This window comes from Haliaeetus albicilla, chromosome 26, assembly GCF_947461875.1.
Source record: "Haliaeetus albicilla chromosome 26, bHalAlb1.1, whole genome shotgun sequence".
In the NCBI taxonomy this organism is placed as follows: Eukaryota; Metazoa; Chordata; class Aves; order Accipitriformes; family Accipitridae; genus Haliaeetus; species Haliaeetus albicilla.
In genome coordinates this window covers 16971045-16993822 of record NC_091508.1, presented here as the reverse complement: position 1 = coordinate 16993822, position 22778 = coordinate 16971045, and the positions used below count along the sequence as shown (strand labels likewise).

The following is a 22778-nucleotide window of genomic DNA, read 5'->3' as shown; positions in this document are numbered from 1 at the left end:
ATTAGAGTCTCTAGGCCCACTGTAAGCTTTGGGGATCCTTGGTCATGTTGTGCCAGTGGTTGCGTGGAATTGCTGCAGCAGTCACCCTTCAGCTGTGGGCTTTTCCTTTCGCAAAGTTCACGAAGATCTGAGCTCTTGTTTGTCAGTCCTGCAGAGCAGTTTAATCTGTGTGACTGCTCTGGCTTGTGGTGATATTGCTAGACGCTTACAATAGTGGGTCATTCATTTTGGATAAGATAGATGCTCTTATTTCTTGAAATTGTGTTCTGGGTAAGCATTTCTGAGCATGAACATTTGGAAGATTTATTTTGGGGTTTTTTGTCTTTTTTTCTAAGGCAGTTCAGTTTACCTAAAAATTACATTTGAATTCAGTTTTGAAAGATGATATTCATCCTATATTTTGTACTCACATAAAAAAAGAGAACAAGGAGTATTTTTTTTTTATCTTCCTGTCCCAAGATAAAATGTTAATTACTATTGCATAAGTGAGGCAATATATATTAACTTAACATCTGTATTTGGAAATATTTGATTTAAAGTTTGTAAACCGTATGATTTTCTTCAGCCTAGACAGAAAAGTACAATGGAATAGGAATTATAAAGGTGACAAGAAAGCAAAGATATGAAAAGTTTATTTAACTTTTGGGATTTTGTTTGTAGTGAAGTTTATTATTTTTGCTTAAATTACAGCCTTTTAATTTTAGAGAGAGGATAAATTAATGAGATCTATTTTCACCTTGCCACCATTATCACTTCTAATATGAAGCCCTTATGATAAGCTTTGTCTCATAAAGTACTTGCACTCGTGGAAAACGTTGCTTAGACTATTTGTCTTTATCAGTGTATCTATTATTTTAGAAATTGCTTGTATTTTGTACCATTGTTCAGCTAAATCACATTTTATAAAAAACTGAACCTTATTCTTCAGCCTGTAACCTTACAAATAATTTCAATTATTTCAGCATACATAAAAGCTGAAGGCCTGGGTTTATTGTTTATGCACCCGTTGTGTCTGTCTGCATTATGGATCTTTGGCGCTTTTTTGAGGTTAATAAGAAATTTAGATCATTGTGCTTAATTTAGTACTGCTGACTCTGCTCTCTGAACATCTGTCACTGTTTGCATTAATGTCTGTGCAAGGCAGTGCAATGTTCAGAACCTTCGGTCTCATTTCAGGCACATGTTTTTCTAGAGTATTTATGTGTCTACTATCCCAGCTAAGAAATTTTTTCTCCAGTACATGCAGATGCCTTACGTTTTAGTCCTGAGCTCTGATGAAGTAAATTTTCTCTTTTCTGATGTTCTGCAGCAGGACCAGTTGTTTTGTTAATATCCCATTATCTTCTGCTGTCCCCCCATGTGTCTTACTTTCCGTGAGTAGATTATTTATTCTCAAAGACGCTGTTCTCTTTTGCGTCTCTCTTGCATTACTCATAAGATTAACTCATCTCACCATGTACTTTAGAATATGCGACGTATGTTTCCAAAAATGTCAACTGAAGTGCTGTGTGATAACCTCTTGCAGGCTTGAGTGCCAACTCAAGAAGTGTCATGTTTAATGAAGGAAGGTGTCTTATAGATCAATTGAATATACTAAGTGTAATAGAAGCAGCAAATAATTTTCTCTGATTGTAAGACTCTAGATAGTAACTTGGTATTTTAATATAATGGGAAGACTTTTTTTTAAAAAGTGTTTTGAGGTGGGGAGTTTTCCCAGGTTACATTTGCCCTGAACTGTAATATCCAAAGCCAACATCTCTTACACAAAAAATGAGAAGTTTGCCTTTACTGTCTTATTCTTTGAAACTAAATGCTCTAATACCACCTCATTCCAGTAATAAATGAGTTGGAAGTGCATCTAGCAAGACTTTTGAGGAGTGCCTCTCAGTGTAATTTACAGGATGTCAACCCTTGTAGTACTTAAGTGTCTGCTGTTTTAATAAGAGCATTGCTTAAAGTGTTGTGCTGTTCCAGAAGTCCCACTGACTTCTATTTATTTATGTATTTTATGAACCTGGGAGGAGTTGTCATAGCAGTTGTTGCTGGAGATCCCATCACTGTTGTGCTAGGTAGGCATTGCGCAATCAAGGCATTGATGGGCCCTGTATTGCAAATTGTGTAATACGAATTAAACACAAGTAAGATTGGAAGGATGGAGTGCATGTCACTCAAGGACGTGGAAATTGTACACAGGTCTCAAACCTCTCCCATCTCATGATTCTTCCGGTCTGGGGAGAAAGATAGTAACTTCTCTTGCACCCACATTTGTTATGAAAGTTCTTATGTGTTGTGAAATTGTAAACTGCTGAATAGTTACTGTACTCTGAGACAAAGTTAAAAAGTAAAATAGAGGGTATCTATTTTATTGTATCTTCTTACACTGAAAAATCAATATAGGATGCTGATAGATACCCGGAATAGATTCTCTATACTAGAATTGCAGTGTTCACTGGATGCTATAAAAAGTCTGTATGTCTGACAGCTGCATTTCAAAGAATTATTTTTCCAATGTACTAATTAATTCCCTTCAAATAAATAGTCATACAAAAAATGAAATACAACAACATCAATATTTAATGGCATCTGCTTAAAACCCTTCTGGTCTAGACTTCTGAAGACGTGCAGGGATGATATTCACACATCCCTGATAAAGAGAGGATGCAATGTGTGTGTGTGTCTGATTTCTTTTCATTTAAGGAGTTAATGACTTACTCCTTAAAGATGTAATTGTGAGATGCCCTACGCAGCCTTGCTCAAAAATAATGGGTTGTAGGAAACAGCTTCATCTCTCTTTGTAGGCCGTTGCACTGTGAATACATATTTGGATGTTACCAGAAAGAGGGTTTCTGTTTGCCGAATGGGATGAGCTGGTCTCTGCCTTGCAGCACGCAGGATCTTCCAGTTGCGAGTGTGCAGAAGTAATACTGAAAGTGGGCTGTAATTTTTCTCTTGCTTCAGGAAAGAGTGAGCCTGGGTGACCGACATCTTATTCTGCATATCACATTGTTTCCTGTTCTGCTGCTGAACAGCACAGCTACAAACTGACCTAAATTTATGGTTGTCTTACGAGATGCTAGTCTACTCTTGAGCGGTATTTTGATATGTGAACTGGCCGTATTCTTGTTATTGCTATGTTATCAGCTGCTTATTTTGAATGGCAGGCTTATGGAGAAGTGAATTTGTAACAGATTTGCACATAATTTGTGGGCACTGTTTATTCCAAATAGACCTGTAGAGTTGGGGAATCCATTATTTTCTGGAAACCAAGCCAACATCTGTTAGACTTCCTCCCACAATAGTGATAGAAAAGAGCAGCACCGTGCTTGCCATCTTCTTTTGATACTTTGTGGTTTATTATTGCTGTGACAGGAAATCACAAGTAGCACATTCTAATGTAAGCATTCCCTCTGTTTACTTTTTTGTTTGTTTGTTGTGGTAGCCTTCTACTTGATCTTCCAAGAATGTGAGAAGAGTGGAAATCAGGATTGTGTAGTTGTGTAGCTTTATTCACAAAATTTCTCTGCATGTGCTCTGTGTGCAGTACATTTCTATGACATAGTCTTAGTAAAGCAATTAATTAAGAAATACTCCTGTAAAACATGCTGTGCTATAATACTGACTCTAAACTTAACCAGAAGCTCTCCATTACTTCTATTATGAAGATTTTTGTAATGTTGAACTGTAGTTTTAGTCCTTTAACTAATAACATCACAATTTATGTGGTGTGGTGGTCTTGGTTTTGTTTGTCTTCAAGACAGAATGCTTTTTATTGCTGTCCCAGTAATCAGTCCAAAGTACAGCAAGCAGCTTTACGCTTGGAAAAAACTGTAGCACCCTTTCAGAAAATATCTTTGGCGCCTCAGATTTTTTCAGCCTGCTAACACATTCAGAACACAGGACAAGCAGCTTAAGATCTGAATGAGATTGTTCACCAAATGAGTTGGTGCAGCATATTAATTTGCTAGCACTTCTAAATGCCTGCAGTGTTACAAGAGCCTGCAATGTCACTAAAATACCAGGAGCTTTGTTGGCTCTAAACTCCTTAAAAGAGAGTTTAAAATTCTTGTCTGCTTGCCGTAGCCTTACCAGCTTTATAAGGAATTTCGAGATCTGTATTTGAAAAATGTTGCATGTCCTTGGCTTAGCAAAGTTAGTAAGAATTTTTTCCTGGTAGTATTAGTTGTCTTGGAGTTTCATTGTGCTGTAGGTTTTACTATAGAGCTCGTTATTCTATGAGGCTGCTATTAGTGCTTTTATCTAGATACCAATGGATACATATATTGCATGTTTTGAAATGTGTTTAATCTCAATGGACAGTCTAGGATTTATGTTGAAAAAATAATTGCCTTTGCAGTTAGGTAAACTAACATAATGTGGTTTTAATGAGGCTGGGTGCAGTCAACCTGATTTTTTCATGTGTATTTTCCATTCCATCTTAAGATTGGGAATTGATATTTAAATGCCAGAGTAGAACTGATATGACACTAAACCATTTTTCTTCTTTTTGTCTTTGTGTAGTAAACCAACACCTGCCTCCCCCAGAAGGAGTATTCTGTCTGGCAGTTCTTGGAGAAGAGGGATATGAATGGATTTTTAAAACTACAAAAAGTTTCAAACTTTAGAAGTCTATTTTCAGGTCTTAAAATGGATGCTTTTATTCAGAGATTGAACCCAAACATTTTAGTGAAAGCTGTCTAGATGGGTAAAGCATAATGTTAGTGCCTGCTGCAGCAGAACTTCCATCTGAAGTTTATGAACCAGTACTGAATCACTGTTCTGAACTGGGAATTGAATATAAAGCTGTCGCAGCTGCATGTTTAGGAATGGAATTAAAAAAAAAACCCCAAACATTTAGTGCTGTCCCTTGTTTCACTGATACTGGATTTAGGCAAGTATGTAGTACTGGAAGATGGGATGGGCGGAAGCAAGTAGCCAGATTGGTGTGACATACGTGTGGCTTTTAATCGTAGCTCCAATAAGCACTGTTATAAATTGGGTAGTACTTTTCTTCATGACTGTGTCTAAAAACTAGATTAATAGAAGATGACTGTTTACTGCTGTAATTCACATTAGGGTTGTGAAGATGCGTGCTTATTCAAGCGTTGTGAAGGCTTGAAATCTATATCAGGGTACCATCATAATTGTTACAGCATGAGTTATAAAACACTCGCATGGTTTTTTTGGAACCCAAGGACATGAGATTGTTGTTGCAAGAAAACTGAATTACCCTTTTTGCTTAGCTAGACTTGCCTATCCAGCTTATGAGCAGAATATCCTTGCTGAGGGAAGCAGTCTTTACTTAAAGGATCAAAGGATGTTGCTTTTCTTGTTCAGGATGGTGAAACATTATTTATTCCTGATGCTTAGGTTTCCAAGTCATATTAGTCAAAAGAGAGTGTAATTGTTGATTTATTTCCATAAAATGTTCTGACTATTTTACTTTGAGAGGCCAGAGGCTTTGTAGGGAGCCAGGGTGGAAGGTTTGTACAGTCAGTAAGAAGATGCCCTACTTTCTAGAAACTGTAATTTTAGGTTATCTTGGTTAGCATGTATGGTTAGCATACTGAACTTGAGCTTTGTCCATTGGGGCTCAGAGCATGGTATTACTACAGCATCTTTGTGGGACAGTCAGCAAACCACTGTCTCGCTCGCTGTGCTGTGGTTCCCCGCTTGTCTCTGATTGTCTGTGAACTGGTCCCTATTTCAGATCTGTTAGGTGTATAAGTGCTGCCGATACAACAGGGCTGCTGTTAGAGCTGGAGGATCTTTGCTGCTTCTACAACTTGCTTCAAATGCTCTCCGATCAGGTGGTTGGGCACTTAAAATTTATGGATAGTAGAGATAATTGTGTTATAAAACTCTAGTTCTGTATGTTTCATGAATGTCATGTTGAGAGGGTAGGAAACACTGATTTCTTCCCATTTTACAAAGCTCGGTGACACATGCTCTCTCTGTTCTTGTATGAATGTTTATTTAGTGTAATGGAGTTAAATTTACCTCTTTCCCTTTAGATGCTTGTAGTTGTCTCATGTCCTGTGGAGAGTCTCAAGTATCCTTGAGTGAGTAGCTCGGATGACTCCATCGCAGTCCACAGAGCATTGTGCTTGGCTGTGTGCGTGCCTCTGTATTGACTCTGCAAACCTGAAATGTGTGTGGGAGAACTTTCTCTTGTATTCTAGTGTGTAATTTAATTGATGTTTGTTTGGTAATTTGCCTCAGATTAAATTATTCGTTGTCACTACTGAACAAATGCTTTGTGTGCTTTTGGTGGGTCAGCATTTTGCACAATATTTCCCCTTCTTTATTCCACCCACTTTGCATTCATTTATTTTTGCCGTGATCTTATTACTGAGAACTGAGAGAGGCTTCTGTTGGGAGGAGGGGGGAGACCCAGTGGAGTTTCAGAGGGGCTTTATATAGTGATTATTTGGTTAAGGGAAATGCGATTACTTTTCCTCAGATTTAAACTCTGATTTAACATGAGTTCACACTATAATTAATGGAAGTTGTTACCTGAGGGTAAACTTTATAGAAATGGAATAGAACTGAGCATGTGAGAAAATGAGTGTATGCTCTCTCTTAAGGAAAAGAAACTTAAAGTTATCAGAGAATCCTTGTTTATTGATAGCAATATGTGCTTTGATGCACAGGTGGATGTTTCTGATCCCTAGCAAGATGTGTCAGTGGTAGAGTTGCCACATTAGTTTTGGTTTGACCATATTTTAGTTTGTTAATCGTAGATTAATTCTGTGGCCATACAGGTGACCTCATCTTTTGCAGAGAAGGGGCGTGACAAGATTCGGCTTAAAGTTTGAGTATTTTATACAAGTGGGATCAGTCTGAAACAATGTTGTTGTCAAAATCAAGACAAATGGCCTGACCTGACACTACTTACAAAGTACTGCAGTGTGTGTGCAAATGCAGCAGGGGTTAGTCCCTTTTCTGAAGCGTTTTATCACCTGAAAAGCTGAGATGAGAACGTTAATAGGTAATAGGAAAATATTTGACAGGATGTTAGCTGCATTTCTTGGTTGCCATTTTCATAGCTGTAGGAAGAGTTGGGTCTTATTGTAATAAAAAAAGCTGTGTGACAAACCCCAATAGATGGATTTAAGGAATAGTGTCTCTTCAGCTTGTCTTCAGCTCTTTGCTTATTTTCTTTCTGGCCTAGTTCCAGAACTAATCTATTTTTTTTGCCAGTGTTGCTTGACTCCACTCGACAGAGTGGAGTGTATGAGTGGATAATACTGAATTATGAAATGCACTTTGAATAGAGTTTGTTAACAAATTTTGAAGTGATCAACTTTGAGTTTAAAATTTAGGTTGAATTTATACCTAGGCTTGCAGACATTTAAAATGCTACGTACTCAGAACAACAGTGTCATTCTATTGCATTAGATTTCCTGAATCATATACATCTCTCTTGAGAAGTCTCCTGTTTTGGAAACCTAACTATTTCTTAGTCAGAGCAGAAGCACCAAATCTAATTTCTGGGTTAAAATGGAATCCAATGGCAGATAGAAGGCATAGCAGTAATCTTATTTGGTCCCGAGTGTGAAGTGGCCCTTGAAAAAAATCTAGGACTGTATTTGTATATTTGTAAAGTCATGGTATTTAAGATATTAAATGCTTTATGAACCACGTTTGTAAAGGAGTGCTTTAGTCTTTTTCAGCTGTTAGTTTCGTTTAATTTGGAAAAGAGAAGAGGGAACAGTCTGTTTACACTTTTCATTTGAACTTTAGGGAAGGGCTTCAGACACGCTTCAGGAGGGGGGGCTTATTTTTTGACCCTAGGTATTGCCATTGCTCCAATGACACTAGGAGGCAGCCTCCAGCTAAGCAGAATTAGTGACTTTTACAACATCTTTCTTTTCAAAGCATCTGCATAAACATCCCATAAGGACACCATGCCTGCAGTGGAGTTTGGTAGTCAATTCTCAGAGAGCTTCACAGCCAGAGGAGGAGGTGAAAATGAGTCAGAGGAGTAAAGGCTGTTCTCTTCTGTTTAATAAATAAATACATCTTCACTTTAGCATCTGTGTAGAAAAGAGATTTGCACACATGCTCAATTCTACACCTGACAGGTGATTAGTTTAATAGAGATTAGAAGATCAGAAGTTTTAATATTGAGAATATCAGGCATACCTGGCGAGGCCTTTACTTTTTTTTTTTAAATGTAGCCCATAAGGGCTACATTTAGTTAGAGGGAGATCAAGAACTCTTATTTTGCAAAGTTTTAACAATTTCACTGATTTTTTTTTTTCTTAAGTGGATATATAAAAATATAACAAAATTAAATCCCCCCCAACCAAACAAAAAAACCCTCCCTCACTCAAGTATTACTCCTCCAAAGAATTCAAGAGAATGGGATTGAAATTCAGGAGTCCCTAAACTCCAGCTGCGAGCTTAGAGCAGTGTCATGTTTGAAAAGGTTTGTTATTAGTGACAAAATTGTGCACACGAGGATGCATAGAACAGCTTGGATATTCTACATGATGAATCCACTATGGCATTAGTTTACGAAGAAGTTGGGCAAAAAGCTAGTTTCCCCAAAATACATTCCCACAGACTACTACAGTTTGAAGTATTGTTCTTGTGGATAAGATTGTACAATGGTAATTCAGTATGGTTTTGGATAAGAGGGCAGAATTGCCTTTTTTGTCTGTGTCTTTTAAATGGATCAGCAGGCTTGTTTGTTTTTCTGTTGTAGTTATCCATGCAATAAGCAGGAACACTGTATGGTTCATTTTTAATAATTAGTACACAGCTGCCCAAAGGGGAAACTGTGTGGGCAAGAGATCTTGTTGATCTTTGTTTTAACAGCTGGTATTATTAAGGGAGAGCTTCGCAGAATGGAAAAAAAAAAAAGAGAGGATGAAAAATCAGTCAACAGTTAATCCAGAGACGTAGCCAGGCACCAAAAGATTTACTGGGAATTAGATCTAAAATTGCATTTGTTCAAATTATTTCAGAATAAAAGAATGGGTGTGTATTAAATCGGGGAAGTGGGATGGTGGTGGGGAACACTGAAAAGTTGCAACATTGTCAACTGAAAAACCTTACTGGAACAACAACAACATATATTTAGCATTGTTACCATGCTGCAATTCCTGAGGGAGGCAGCTCGGATGTGGGGTTCTGCTGTGGCTCATGATTTATACTGTCCCAGCAGCAGAGCGATACACACCAGAATCTGCTCATTTTCAAAGCTCTTGTTTATAACGCACAGAACAGTGAATCCCTGTGGGTCATTGCAGCTTTCAGTCTGCAGCTCTGGATACTGTCAGCAAAAGCCAAATCCTTGTCCCATTCTATTCCCCCAGGATGAGCAGAAGGAAGAGGTTAGCATTGCTTTGTTTTGTTTCTTTGTTTTTTAAATGAGTTTCATGGGTATCATTAATGCTAATGGTAGAGATGCATCATCTCTCTGGGCCCCAGTAGATTTTAGTAGTTATGAGCCTTTGTTTAGCTTTTGCTTAGCTAATGAGTCTGGATTTTAAGGTCTAGATTCTGCTGCTTATCCCCATACCTAGTAGGAATAAGTTCACTTAAATCGGTTGAATTGTGCTAGTATCATCAAAAGGAGAAAGCAGCATGTGCATGTTTGTCTTCAGTTTAAATAACTGTACAGAATAAATGTACAGAAAAAGGTCGAAATGCACTCAGTCCTTCAGTAAAAATAGTGGGTATTTCTGACCTTACATCTGGCATTAGTTGAGGTTTCTCTCTTATTATCTTGCTCTTTAAGAGCTTTCTTATATCCTGGGTTGTAATTTGCACATTATAATGTATTTTGAAACAAAACTGTGTCCTGTTATGGGGTTTCTTGCATGTATTTTATAAGCAGAATTGTATGCTTGAAAAGAAGTGTTCACTTCTGAATGGCCTGCTTATGACAGATGGTTCTCATTGTGGCAAAGTCGTGCAGTGCCTCAAACCTCAAAATGTATAAACTTACTTGAAGGAAATGAATTACTGCTGCAGCATGGCCATCTATGAACAGTATCCTTGGACATTGCAAACAATGTTTTTTGAGCCTTACCTTTTCCTTATTTGAAGAAAATGATAATACTCATTTTCAAGAGCATGAAATTCTGACACCTCTAAGGTGCATGTTTCCTCTTTCAAGAGATGTTATACAACTTCTTAGAAGCGTCTCCCACTGATGACAGCAGATGACTTGTGTCAAGTGTCTAATGCTTCTGTATGGCCTTTTCAGGTAATTGAATAAAAATGAAGTGGCACGTATATAATGCTCTGTACTAGATGGACTTATGTTCTTCCACATGTGCCATTGAGGGCATGTAACCTACATAATTGCACATCAAAATCTCCCTTGTTCCAAGAAAACCAGGCTTCCCGTTAGCCTTTTGTCTGCAAAAGGACTGTCTTATTTTCCCTAACTATCCAGTATCCTTTGGTTTGGTTGCTGTTTCTTTTAATGACCTATTGCTCATCTGCTCTGTCCTGCTCCAGTTGAGCTGTTTGTATGCTCCTGCCTTCTCACTCCGCAGAATTAATCATTCCTCTCTGTTGTCTTACCTCTCGCAGCATCTTTTTAAGCTGCTGCAGTACCAGCAACCACATCCTCTTGTATGGCACATCCTCTCTCTCACCTTCCTTCCTGGCTGCTGTGTGAGCACTGTTACTTGCCCTGTTGCTAGAGGGACCACAAGTTCTGCTTTACCACATCCTTTGTAGGATACAGCAGGCTACGGGGGGAGGAGAAGGCTTGGTTTGACACCGGGATGGCAGAGGTGGAAGGTTTGGGGGGGTCGAATAAGTTTGGGCTCCAGTAGGTTCAGGCTCCAGCGAGGAAGGCTGTTTGCTGTAGTGGCAAGAGCAGCTGCTGGAGCCAACACCAGGAGGTTTCTTGCAGGAGCATCTGCTCCTCCTGGAGCTCCACCGCTCCTGCACCAGCAGCCGGGCGGCAGCAGTGACTCATAGGCTTCTGGCCACTGCAGGAAGGAGTAGTTTCAGTTCACGGTTTAAGCTGTCAGCAGAGAGAACTAGACATTGAGAGTGCATGTGTACATCTTGGCAGTTGATACTGGTTGTACTCACACAGGGAAGCATCTCCCGTGAACCGCGTGTCAGGTTTTGCAAGGCTTCCGTAATAGGTGTTAAAGTGGGTCACCAACGTGAGTGCTCGGGCTGTGCTCCCGGTGACCTGTCAGGCAGGTGGAGGTGTCTTGTTGCCGACCTGATGCTCTGTGCTGCTGCTGAGGGAGTCGCTCTCCCTCCCTTCCCTGCTTTCAAAGCTCGCTAGCGGGCTTTGCACTGCTGTTTGTTGTCATGCTCTCTGTAACCTACTGCTGTGGTTTAGAGTCTGCTGTTGTGCATCATCTTCTCTACAACGAGGTCATAAGCTACACTAGTATGATGACAAACTCGGCGTTTTTGTTAGTGGGGGATGTACCTATGCAGCTTTGCTGTAGGGGGGCCTTTCTGTTAGGTGTTGCAAGTTCATTTGTTCCATGCCAACCCTGATGATCTGGTTGTACTCCCAAAACTGGCCATGCCTCAGCGTGGCTGTAATACTCGTTTTGCTCTCCAGGTGCTGGCCATTGTGTCATATGCTCAGGTGGCTTTTTTCAGAAGTGCTTCTTGTTTGACTTCAGTCAGGTTTCCATCAAGGTAGGGTTAGGGTATGGCCGAAACATGCCTGTGAGACAGCACTTCTGCTTAATTAGCAGGAGGGGTCACTCTTGAGTTTGTGGAAGGTGGTTTTCTGGGTGGGGATGAGTGTGGTTGGTCTTGGGAGCAATTAAGAGGGTTACTCCCTGTTGCTACCCTTTGCTGTGCAAAGGGCCTTGCTGTTATACTGGGGCAACATTATTTTAAATCCAAATTAAAATTGGCATAAATAATAGAACTTATTTTGCTTTACAGCTTCAGCAAAATGCTGAAGAGAGTAAGCATTTCAGGGCTGAAATACAGACCAGAAACTGCTTAATTCAAAATGTTTATTGGAACAACTAGGACAATTAGAGTTGAGTTTATCTAGCAACATAAAAGATGTTTCAACATAAAACATAGTCTGTTTCCACTCTTGATTTCTGGGATATCCCCCCTCTGAGTTTGAAATGTACTCAGTTGCCTAATTATGCAGAAAAGAATCTTATTTTTGTTTCTATTTTCATCTGACTAGATCAAGTTCTGAGGTGAATCAGAAGAGATAAAAGAATAGTTAAAACCGTTTTGGGGATTAATGGAAAAATGAGTTTAAGGGATGGCGATGAAGGGAGGATGGAGGTGAGAGAGTAAGATGGATTTTTTTTCTGGGGTGTTTATTATTCAGCTTGAGTGGAAATATGCCTGTTTAAGCTGAAAGGTCAGGAAGAATTTATTTAATATTTAAAGGGTAAAATGAAATTAAACACATGGATGAATGGGAGATATGCATGAAAAGTTCATATGATCATAAATAGCTTTGTGAACAAGAACCGGATATACAAGGGTGATGGAAGGGTAGATTCATAAAACAACTGGTAAAGCCACAGAATCATTTGAATGTCAACCAAAAAGAGATGGTCTCCCTGTCCCATCGGTATGCCTTCCATGGTGCCATTAGTCCTCCTTGTCTGTGCTGCGTGAAGCAAAAGGTTAGTGTCCTGTACTCCATTTCATACTTAACATGTATAAACACAGATGTTTGTTTAGCTGTGATTAACTGAGGATTTCACTGACTATAGCTGACAAGTTTTATGTGGGAAGTTGTCTCTCGTCAGTAGTGGCTGAGTCAACAGATGCTGAAGTGCTTTTGTATTTTCTGCTCATCTCTGTTTTCTACAAGGCTCTTGCAGTGGTAGCCTGTACTTTATGCATTTTCTTTCATTATTAATTTGCCTGAAGACTGTTAACATTTGCATACAGTTTTATTGTAGGTCTCCGAGGATCTGTGATCTGAATTCTGTTGTATTCTGCTAGCACTGTAGTGCCATATGGGACTTAACCAAGGCTATGAAGGTCTCATCATCTTGTTAATTACTTTTATAATTTGAAGTTGTTAAACCATGGAATCTAAAAAAAGTAATTTAGAATTTGAACGCTGTAATGTATTCTTGATCTTTAATTCCTCTTTGCCCATGGAACTGGGTGAGAGTTTAAAAAAAGAGGGATGTGGGAGGAGAAGGTATGAACCAGAGGTGAAAATTAGCATTTAATTCCCCTATTCCTACTTATGTTTTAGGACAGTGGATAAACAAGTATTTTGGGGAGGAAACGGAGTCGAACTCCCTGGACAATGAGGCAGTAGAAAGTCTTCAAATACACTTTAACATTTAAGAATCGTGGGTCTTGTATTACGTTGCTGGATTAGACTTTATAGGAGGAATAGACTAAATATAAAGGCTTTGTTTTTCTGTTACTAGCATCTGAATTTTCAGCATACTCTTTCTTCACTACTTGTCTCTGTATTAGCATTCTTCTTAATTTCGCACTTCTGCACCACTACCTGTGAAAATAGCAGAAAGTGACAGAGTGACAGTTCAGCCTGGTTACTGGTATGGTAAATGCTGCCACCTAAAGCTAATCTGAGCAGGTTTGACACGATGATTAAAATTGCAGCATTAATTGGTAAAGTCTCCCAGAATCTAATGTTTTGTTCACATTTGAAACCAAATAGAAATCCCAGGACTTCTGGCCTAGCTGTATGGTGGAGTTGGACTCCATGTCATCGGCCTTTCTGTTTGTGAAAAGCACTTAGCAGACACGGGGAGTACAGCAACCTGAGTGAGTATTGTCTGGCTGCGGAGACACTGAGACTGTAACTCAAGAGTAGAGTGAGGACACCCCCTCTATTTCAGTAGATGTTAATGCTCAAGCCCTCTGGTGGTAAATTTAAAGCCCCATCCATCATTGAACAAGCCTTGTGTTGAACTATTTTGCAATAGGTGGAAGAACTCTTGAAAGAGGAAGGAGTATCTTACTGAGCTGATCTTCAAAGACCACATGAATAACACTTCTTTATTGCTCAATAATTGCTTGTACTCCATGTTATGTGGCTTAGAAATAGGAAGAAAGCTTTTCTTGCTTTTGTTTTTTTAATGGCTAACTTATTTCTTCCCAAAATACTTTGCATAGCTGGGGAATGTGACTTCAGGAGAACAGTTGAGAAGTGAGGGGATTTGACAGCTTGAAGTAGCCATTAAAATGAGGAAAAGCAAATAGGCAGCACTATTTCCATTTTAAGCATTGTCAGGGTAACAAGCACACAGCCGAGTTTCAGAAAGAATGCATGAATGTGAGGTTATTTGGGCAGCAGTAAAAATACCGGGAGAGAATTAATGGAAACAGAAATGAAGTTAGAAACACACTTTGCCTTAGGGATAAAACTTTCAAAGCATTCTGGGTCCTTGGATGTCCAATTCCCATTCAAGTTAATGACTAAAGTTCTTCTTTCCTCTTTTGAGCTTTAATTTTTTGTGAGCATGCTCAAGAATGTATTAGGCTCTGAACAAACACGATGAGGCTGTTTGTTCCAAGCAGCTTGCAGCAGAGGCTCTGCTTTCCCGCCCGCGTGAAGTCAGGTGGGTCAGCTTGTATGTTCAAACTCCTCCATCACTTGGGGAAAGCATGAAGTGTTTGTTCTGGCATGTGTTGCTGTCATTGGGAAGCTGGTGGAATCTGATGAAGAGGAGTAAGTTACAGCTGTATGAGTAGGTTAATTGTGTGCACATCTTGATTGTCAATCAAAAGTCTATTCTCTTTAATAAGCTGTTGATATCACAGTAAGTATAGGGACTTGAAAATGGGAGAACATGAGGTTTGGCAGGTTGGAAGGCCAGAGGACATAGACAATAACATGAAAGCGGTGGTAGGAGCCTGCTGTGATACATGACTTACTGTCAGTGCAGTATTTTGCTCAAGAGTGTTCTTAGATGTAAGCCAGTCTCTGAGTAAGAGGAAAGTAGTGAATGCTTCTAGAAAATGTTCTGGTGTTTCTTTTTCAGAGAAAACAGGTGCAAAAGTGACCTTTTGTTTCCCCCCTCACTGTGGTCTGGTGGGAGCATTCTCACTGAACACTGTCATGCTTCTTGTCTTGTTTTCTTGCTTTTCTTGAAGAATGTTAAAGCCTTGTGGAATGTATTGTTTTCTAATGTTATCCTTAACTGGAAAGGTGAGGAGGCTGCAAAAATGAACAGAGGAGTATATGTGTATTGAAATTGAAAGCTGAAACAGCAGATCATGAGCCATCTTCCAGCTGTTGTCCAAACCTGCGCAGCTGTAGTGGCACACTTCACCTGCTAAACCCATCTCCATCGCTGGTAGGGATGGTGTGCTTTGTGCTGAAACCATGTGGTGCTCTCATTAGACTGCTCGTGGTTGCAGAGCCAAGTTCCTTGAGAGCCGAGACAGATAAATCTTCACAAGCTGCACTCTTGCTGCTTTTTGTAAGGTAGATGCTTCTCCAGCCACGCACCAGCTTCTTCCTGGCTTCAGGGGGACAGTGATACCTTTCCTGATCTCCGTGTTTGAAAATCCTCATTGAATTTTACTGTTTGAGTACAAGAAGCTGCTTATGCCCAGTGCTACAAATGCTTAAGTTAACCAAAGTACTAGCAAATTTACTGATGACATTGCCCCCTTCGTGAGAGATTTTTTTTGATGGGATCAGTTACTATGAAGAGCTTTTTTTTAAGCTGTGGAATGATTCTGGAGTTCAGTGAAAACTGAAGTGAAACATAGTACTGGAGTTTGGAATCTTTTGAAGAACTTTTACTAGCAGTCTGCTTCTGGGAAATCTTTTGTGGGAGGCAGTCTATTGTGGAGAAGGGTGAAAATCTCATTGTTAAGGATACTAAAACTAGATCAGATTTGCTACAGAACAGTTGAGGGTTTTTTTACCCTTCAGATTCCATGTGATAATGCATTTTTGTAATGAACTTTGGAAATTCTAAATGAATGTAAAAAAAAAAATCTTTTCAATATTGATCGTTTGAAGGCATGATGTTGTTAACTACTCTCAAAAATCTCCTTTGTAGAAGTTCTGGATTTTCATTGATTGCATGTATCCCTGGACTTTGGGATTCCATGAATTAAAGGTTATGCTTTACGATCAAAGCATTCTGTGTACTCTGTCATCCCTATGATTCATTAGCTTTAACACAGAGCCTTTGCCTACCTTCAGCTTGTTGAGCAGATCCATGAAACAAAGAGGACTATCTGTGTTGGGTCCCTCTGGCTGCACTGCATTTCCTTTGGAATCTCATGCTCAGAAAGTGGTGGTGTTGCCAATTTTACTGACTTTTTTCATCGTTAAGGAACACAGAAAAGAGAACGGATAATGGAATACATGACCCCAGTGTAACACCCTGTTGTGGGGCGTTGGCTGCTTAGTGAAATGGCACTTGGGCCAAAACTGTTCCATGCCCGGAAAAGGACAAACTCTTTTCTTCAGCAAAATCTGCAGAAAGCTAAATTTCATCTTGCCTCGCTTCTTGATAGTGGAGGTCAAGTGCTTGTAGTTTATCTGGTTGAGGTTCTTCTGGTTACAGCTCAGGCCAGGACGAGTGTCTGTGCTCACTTTATAAATAGAAAGTTAGCATCTTCACACAGTCGGTCTGTCTGACAGCTGTGCTGCCGTGTATTTGCCTTTGCAGTGTACATCATGGAGTTTTCTTTCACCAAACTTGACATAGTGAGGCCACTGAAACAGTCCAGCAGATCCACCTGTGGGATAACAGACCAAACTGAGGCAGCCATCTGGAGCCATTTTCAGGTTTTTATTCATGCTCTAATCTAAATGATGCTCTGAGAATTGAGTTAGGGTGGTGGTGATGGTGGTGGAAGAGGTTTCGACAAGCTACCACCAAGATTGCTTTTCCAGGGTGAACCTGCTCTTTCTTTGCAGTCAGCAGTCTGAATTATCTTGAAGGGCAGGATCTCTTTGAAAGGCATTCTTTCCTATGGGAAACCATGACCTTTCCTCTTCGTATGGGGTTACAGTAGGATGCTAAGTTAGTTTTTTGCTACTAATATGGTAGATCTGATAAGGGTGGTTTAATTTGCTTACAGGGATTAGGGAGTGGATTTCCCTCCCTGAGATTTCCCTTCTCAAAGTTGGGAGAGTGTGTGAATGCATGTAAACTTGTGAGTAATGGACTGCCTCGTGGGGTATTTATTTTATATGCGTGTGTTTATGTTAAATAATGTAAATTGTGGAAGAGTAGGGTGTGGGATAGCTATAAGACCTCTTTATCAGAAACCTTAGAAAGGCCATGTTTGCACTACTTTCTCAACACCAGCATAATCTGAGAGATCAGAGGTTGTATGTTTGAAGCAGAGCAGAAGGTGCCTTGTTATGCTGGCATCACGCTCCAGACAGCACGCCATGTTCCTTCCTGATCTGAGCCCTCTGGGAGGAGGAGAGGTCCATGATGTTACCCACGTTGTCTTTGTATTCTCCCCAGCTGTGAAATTGTCTGAAATAAGGATTTGTCTATATGCAAATATGTTCTGGCTTAGTCCACGTCTTCCCTTTCTGCAGAATACATACATCCTCTTTTTGAGTGAATGATGTTACGTTGGTTTATGTTGCTGGAAGTCAGGCTTTTATTCTGTGTAGTTTGAATATTTTTTTTAAATTTTCTCCCCCCCTCCCTCCCAGTTGCCCTTAGCCACTTTTTCTTAGTTCCTGGAGCACAAGGCTTAGAAGTTCTTTACTGTTCTTGTAACTTTATACTATTGCCCTTTTGCTGTTCTCCCCCCAGTGCCTCTTGAATTGACTAATAGTGACATAATTTCAACTGAAGCCTAGTCTGGTTTGGCTGAACTGGCTTAAAATAGTACCTTATGCTAAACCACAGCAAATATTCGGATACACAAACCCTGTAGGTCGTATTCCATGCATATTACCTGCTGTCTTAACTAGCTTCTTGCTACAGTTTTGCAAATTTTCCACATGTAACATGGTTCCCATTTCTTCCTTTCAAAATACAGCTAAAGCAGTTCTGTTAGCAAGTAGCAGCTTTTGTGTATGTGACTGTTTTGTTCAATGCTGGAAGAATCTTTACTGATACCGACCTAATTTAGTGTCAGAGCCAGATATGCTACAAAGCAGAAAGTGGTATTTGCTTAAAAGCAACATATTAATAAACTAGGCTTTGTAATAGTTTTCTGTTATTTTTCTACTCTGTGCATCTAAGGAAGTGGGTTTGTATTGCTTTGATAACATTTGATGGTAGCCCTACAAATGGAAAGTCACAAAACCAAATCTTTGGCAGGTAGAAAGAAGCATTGCTTCTGTGAGAAGCTTTAATTGTGGCAGCTAAGCATCTGACCCAAATCTATTGCTGCGTACAGTTTTTTTGGAAAATGTTGTAAATCTAACCGTTGTACTGCAGATGTACAAACTTACTCTCTATTTTCCGTGTAAACCATAATGGAACCTGGTACCAGATAAGTCAGGCTGATATTAAAGATCTTGATTACACTGTGTTTCTGTCAGGATAAGTATTCTGTGTATCACAGTTTAAAAAATATTTTTCAAGTCTTGTAGAAACATTAACTTCTGAAATGCTGTGTGGGATGGATGATTATTGAGTGTTGTTAAAGTAACTAAACTTTAAAAAACAAGGTAATTTTAGGTTAAATCTTCAGATAGTAATAAGCTGGCTTGGATAATTAATTTGGATTTAGAGTTGCTTAATTTCTCTTGGCATTTTCAAATCCCAAACTGACTTGTGGAATGTTCTTGATTGAAAAAGATTTTATTGAAAACACGTGTGACTGTTTTTTTGAGGGCAACAATATTTGAAGAACAAAGTAGCATCTGTATATAAATGGAGGGAGACAAGAAAACTTGGCTAATGTGATTTTTTTTTTTTTAATGGCATCATTTGTTAGCACGCCTTCTGTTTTAGAACAAAACAGGCTATAGGGGAAGTAAATTCTGTTCTATGAAAAGATTGTTAGCTGTTCTAAACAATGTTTTAAATTCCTAACACTGACAAAGCTGGAGTCTAAATCTGTGTTTTTCAGACAAAAATCAGAATTATTAATAAGGAGTAGACACCAAATTCATGGAACTTCTATTAACTCTTCAGAGTAAAATAAAAAACTGGCAAGAATATCTATTTCTAATCCTTTGTCTAAGTACGTCTTTATATTAGAGGGTCGTAGTCAGTAGAATTGCCAGGATTTCTGAAACAAAACTGATTCAGAAATGAGGAATGAAGAATGCTACTGAATTGGCCTCATGTTAAAAGACAGATTCTGTCGATGTAAAAACCTATGTCACTACAAAAATGTCTAACTGTGGTAATGGAAAATATTAATAACACTTTCTTTATGGTGATATGCACTTTGGAAATTATTTTTAGTTATCTCTAAGTTCAATGAGACTAAACTATTTTTTTTATTCATTGCAGGACCAGTTTGACAACTTAGAAAAACATACGCAATGGGGTATTGATGTTCTGGAAAAGTACATCAAGTTTGTAAAAGAAAGAACAGAGATTGAACTCAGCTATGCAAAGCAGCTTAGGTAAGTTGATACGTAAAGTTCTGGACTTCGAGTTGCATCTGTTCAGAGCCTGTAATCATCTGTAAGTTTACTGTTTCAGTGGTGGTAATGTGTTTGGTTTATAATAATGGCTTTTAGAGAATAGCTTTAATTTAGAGAATGGAAAGCTAAAGTTAATTTAAGGTACTGTTTTATTATCTCTGCTAAAAATCATATGCTTTACAAAAATAAAGGTTATTTAGGTGACTGAGTAGCATACTAGGGCTTACTCACGATTTATGCATGATTAATGGCTCAGGCTTTGAGGGTAGCATTGTAATGTTTTCCATGAAATTAGGACTGCTGCGCGTAAATGCTGAAGGGTTTAAGAATTCAGCACAATAATGATAATTTGTTGTAAGGCAAAGTTTAGGGTTTCTTTCCATAAGACAGGCTCTTCATGGATACTTGTTGGAGAAACTGCAGGTCAGAAAGTCTCAGCCCTTGGAAATTTTGTCTATATATTTAGCCAGGTTGCAGCCTGAGATTTGAATTTTGACGGTTTTATAATCTTGCCACTGTTCTTGTGATCTGTCTCCTGACCAGAGCAGAGATCCTGTGAATTTATCTCAAGTAGCTAAATTACTGAAAATTCCTGCTGTGTATGTTCTACATATCTGGTTCGACCATCAGGTTGTAGGTAGAGATGAGCGTATGTGAACCAGATACAGAAAACTTACTCCTTGATGTCAGATCCAGTGTAAATGGGGAAGGGGTGCCAAGAACCCTCCCACAATGAGTAGCTCTTACCCTGCTTTTTCCAGTAGGGTAGAAAAGAAGAGAGGTGAACAGGGGTTAGAGGGGAGTACAGCACACAGACAGTCCTGCCGCTGCTGCCGAGAGAGGCTGTGGTGCAATATTGTTGGCAGGCACTAGTGTCCAGGGTGGTAAACTGGAGGTGGTGGAGCTAACTGGGAAGGGGAGCGCAGGACTAATCCTTCCTAACCCTTCCAGTAAATCCATACCTTTTGTTTGTTTGTTTGTTTGTTTGTTTATGACAGTAATACATATTAGAACTCCTTCCATCTTCTTCATACTTATAGAGGTTGAGATCTGAGGTTTTAGTTGAGCTGTATATATCTAAAGCACAATGTCTATTAACAAAGCAAAACAAAAAATCGCCCAGAAATTTTGATGCTTGTGTTAGAATGGATTTGAGATGCACAATGGCCTGTTCTTTACGAGGAGCTGGTAGTTGATAAAACCATGCCTTTATGGTTATGTGCTTTCTCAGGGGAATGCCACAGGGATTCCCCAGGGCTTCTGCTATAGACAAGCAGGAAATAGAAAATGACTTGTGCAGGAACAAATTGCTCACATCCTATGGAGATGAGAAGAGATTGAATTACAGAGGCAAAATGAGCTGGAAGAAAGAGAGTGTGAGTGGACTGGGAAACCCCAGCAAAGTATCTGTGTGAGCAGGCCTGTCTTGTGAAGAATCACTAGACTCACTGAATTTCTTAGGATGACAACTATTGGGTGTCAAGAGCATAATTATGAAAATAAGCAAACAAACAAAATGTTTAGGGAAAGTGGGAGATAGTTTTACCTGTGACTATCTAGAAACTCTGAACTCCTGAGTTTTATTTCTTACTCTGTCCTAGATTTCCAAAACAAACTTGGTCAATTTGTTTCTTCTCTCCTTATTTTAATTCCCCACATGTAACTGCATTTGTGATCTGTCCGTCCGTGTGTCTCCCCCCGTCCCCCTGTGTATTGTCCCCCACCCTGCTATGATCCAAGGACAAATACATTTATTCCTGAGGAGCTCTTAAACACAATGCTGTTTGGAGTCATCTAAGAAATTAGAGATATAAAAGGAAAACAAAAAACGTAGACTTGTCAAATGTTGAGATAAAACAGTGCTGGACATAAAAAAAAAAAAAAAAGCCATGCATCTGCTTTTAATAAGTCTTCCCAAGCCTGGTGCAAACCTTTCTTATATCATATCCATTTGGTGTAAAAGAGCTGCGGCATATCACTGCATGTCATAACATGCAGACATACTATTAAAAAGGGACAAGTTAACACAAGATACCCCTGTGGATTTAACTCAAAGTTTTATTTATAGTGTAAGTAAAGCTGCTGAACTTTATTTTTGTAAAATGTGGGTTTTCTGCTTGGTCTCTGGGCTCCCTAGCTAGCTATTCTTCCTGTCTTACTATCTACATGTCGGCCTGGTCATCTGTTGAAGTTTAATTTGCTTCTATTTAAAAATGTTTCTTTCCTTCCTCTTTATAATTCTGTAGATACATATGTAATATTTTGGTTTTTAGAAGTGCTAAGTTAGATCTAGGTACTTGCAGGGTGCTTCAAATTTATCTGCTTACACCAGTGGAGGAAACTCTCCAGTGTCCCACGCCTTGCACATTGTGCCTGCACTATTCAAGCCCTGCTTGTACCATTTACAATCAGTCCTGGATTTAGAGTCCAGTTCAGATTTGACTTAATTCTTTTACATTATAATTATTGAGTCATTATACTAGGCTGGGAAGGAAGGGATGCTGAAAGTGTGGTAGAGTGTTGACTTGTTCCTGTGTTTTGTTTTGAGCTTCTGTTGGATGTGACATGCTGGACATTGTGCCCTGAGTGCTGAAGTGGCGTTCCGTTGTCCTCCTTCCCTAGTCACTACTTATCTTAAAGCACGCACACTCCTGAGCATCACAAAGTGTGTCAAAAGCCTTGCCTAATGTGATGATGGACAGATAACCTTGAGGAGGACCTATTGGAAAAAAATGCTTAAGATCTCAGGAATTGGGAACCTCTGATGAATGCTAAATGTGAGAGAAAGAGCAAGATGTCAAAGAAGTGGAAATAAGGGAGCAGAGAAACAAACTGGAAAGGCAAAAAAAAAAAATGATGCAGGGTAAAACGCAAATAGAAACATGAATCGAAGACAGGTGTACAGGCTAGCCCAGTATCTTTCCAGAATTGCTATTTTACTGCTGGTCTTTGATCTTATGTATTAGTTCCCTCTTTAATCAGTTAGCTCTGAAGGTGTCATTGCTTCGTGAGCTTGAACCTGGGAAGTGCTGGTGTTCTCATCATGACGCTGTATGTTTGCACGCTGAACTTCAGCAATACTTCTGGATTCAGCGTCACTTCTGGGTTTTTTGTGTGTATCCTGCTTAAAACCCTATGTATGTTTTTGATTAAAAAAAAAGGGGGGTGTGTGAAATAGAAGAACTCAAATATATAGGCTCAACTCAAATATTTTGTCTTTTATAAAGTACATAGAAAATAATAAAATGTTTAACCCAGATGCTAATCC

The 22778-nt window shown here is 39.2% G+C and overlaps 1 protein-coding gene across 22 annotated transcripts in view; it reads left to right on the top strand.

The window, feature by feature from the left end:
- Positions 1-22778, top strand: part of FNBP1 (formin binding protein 1) — a 101698-nt gene that overhangs the window by 13247 nt on the left and 65673 nt on the right. For all 22 annotated transcript variants that reach the window (XM_069770556.1, XM_069770572.1, XM_069770571.1 and 19 more), the window contains exon 2: positions 19374-19489. In XM_069770556.1, the coding sequence (XP_069626657.1) occupies positions 19374-19489 (116 nt within the window). The remainder of the gene's footprint in view (positions 1-19373; positions 19490-22778) is intronic.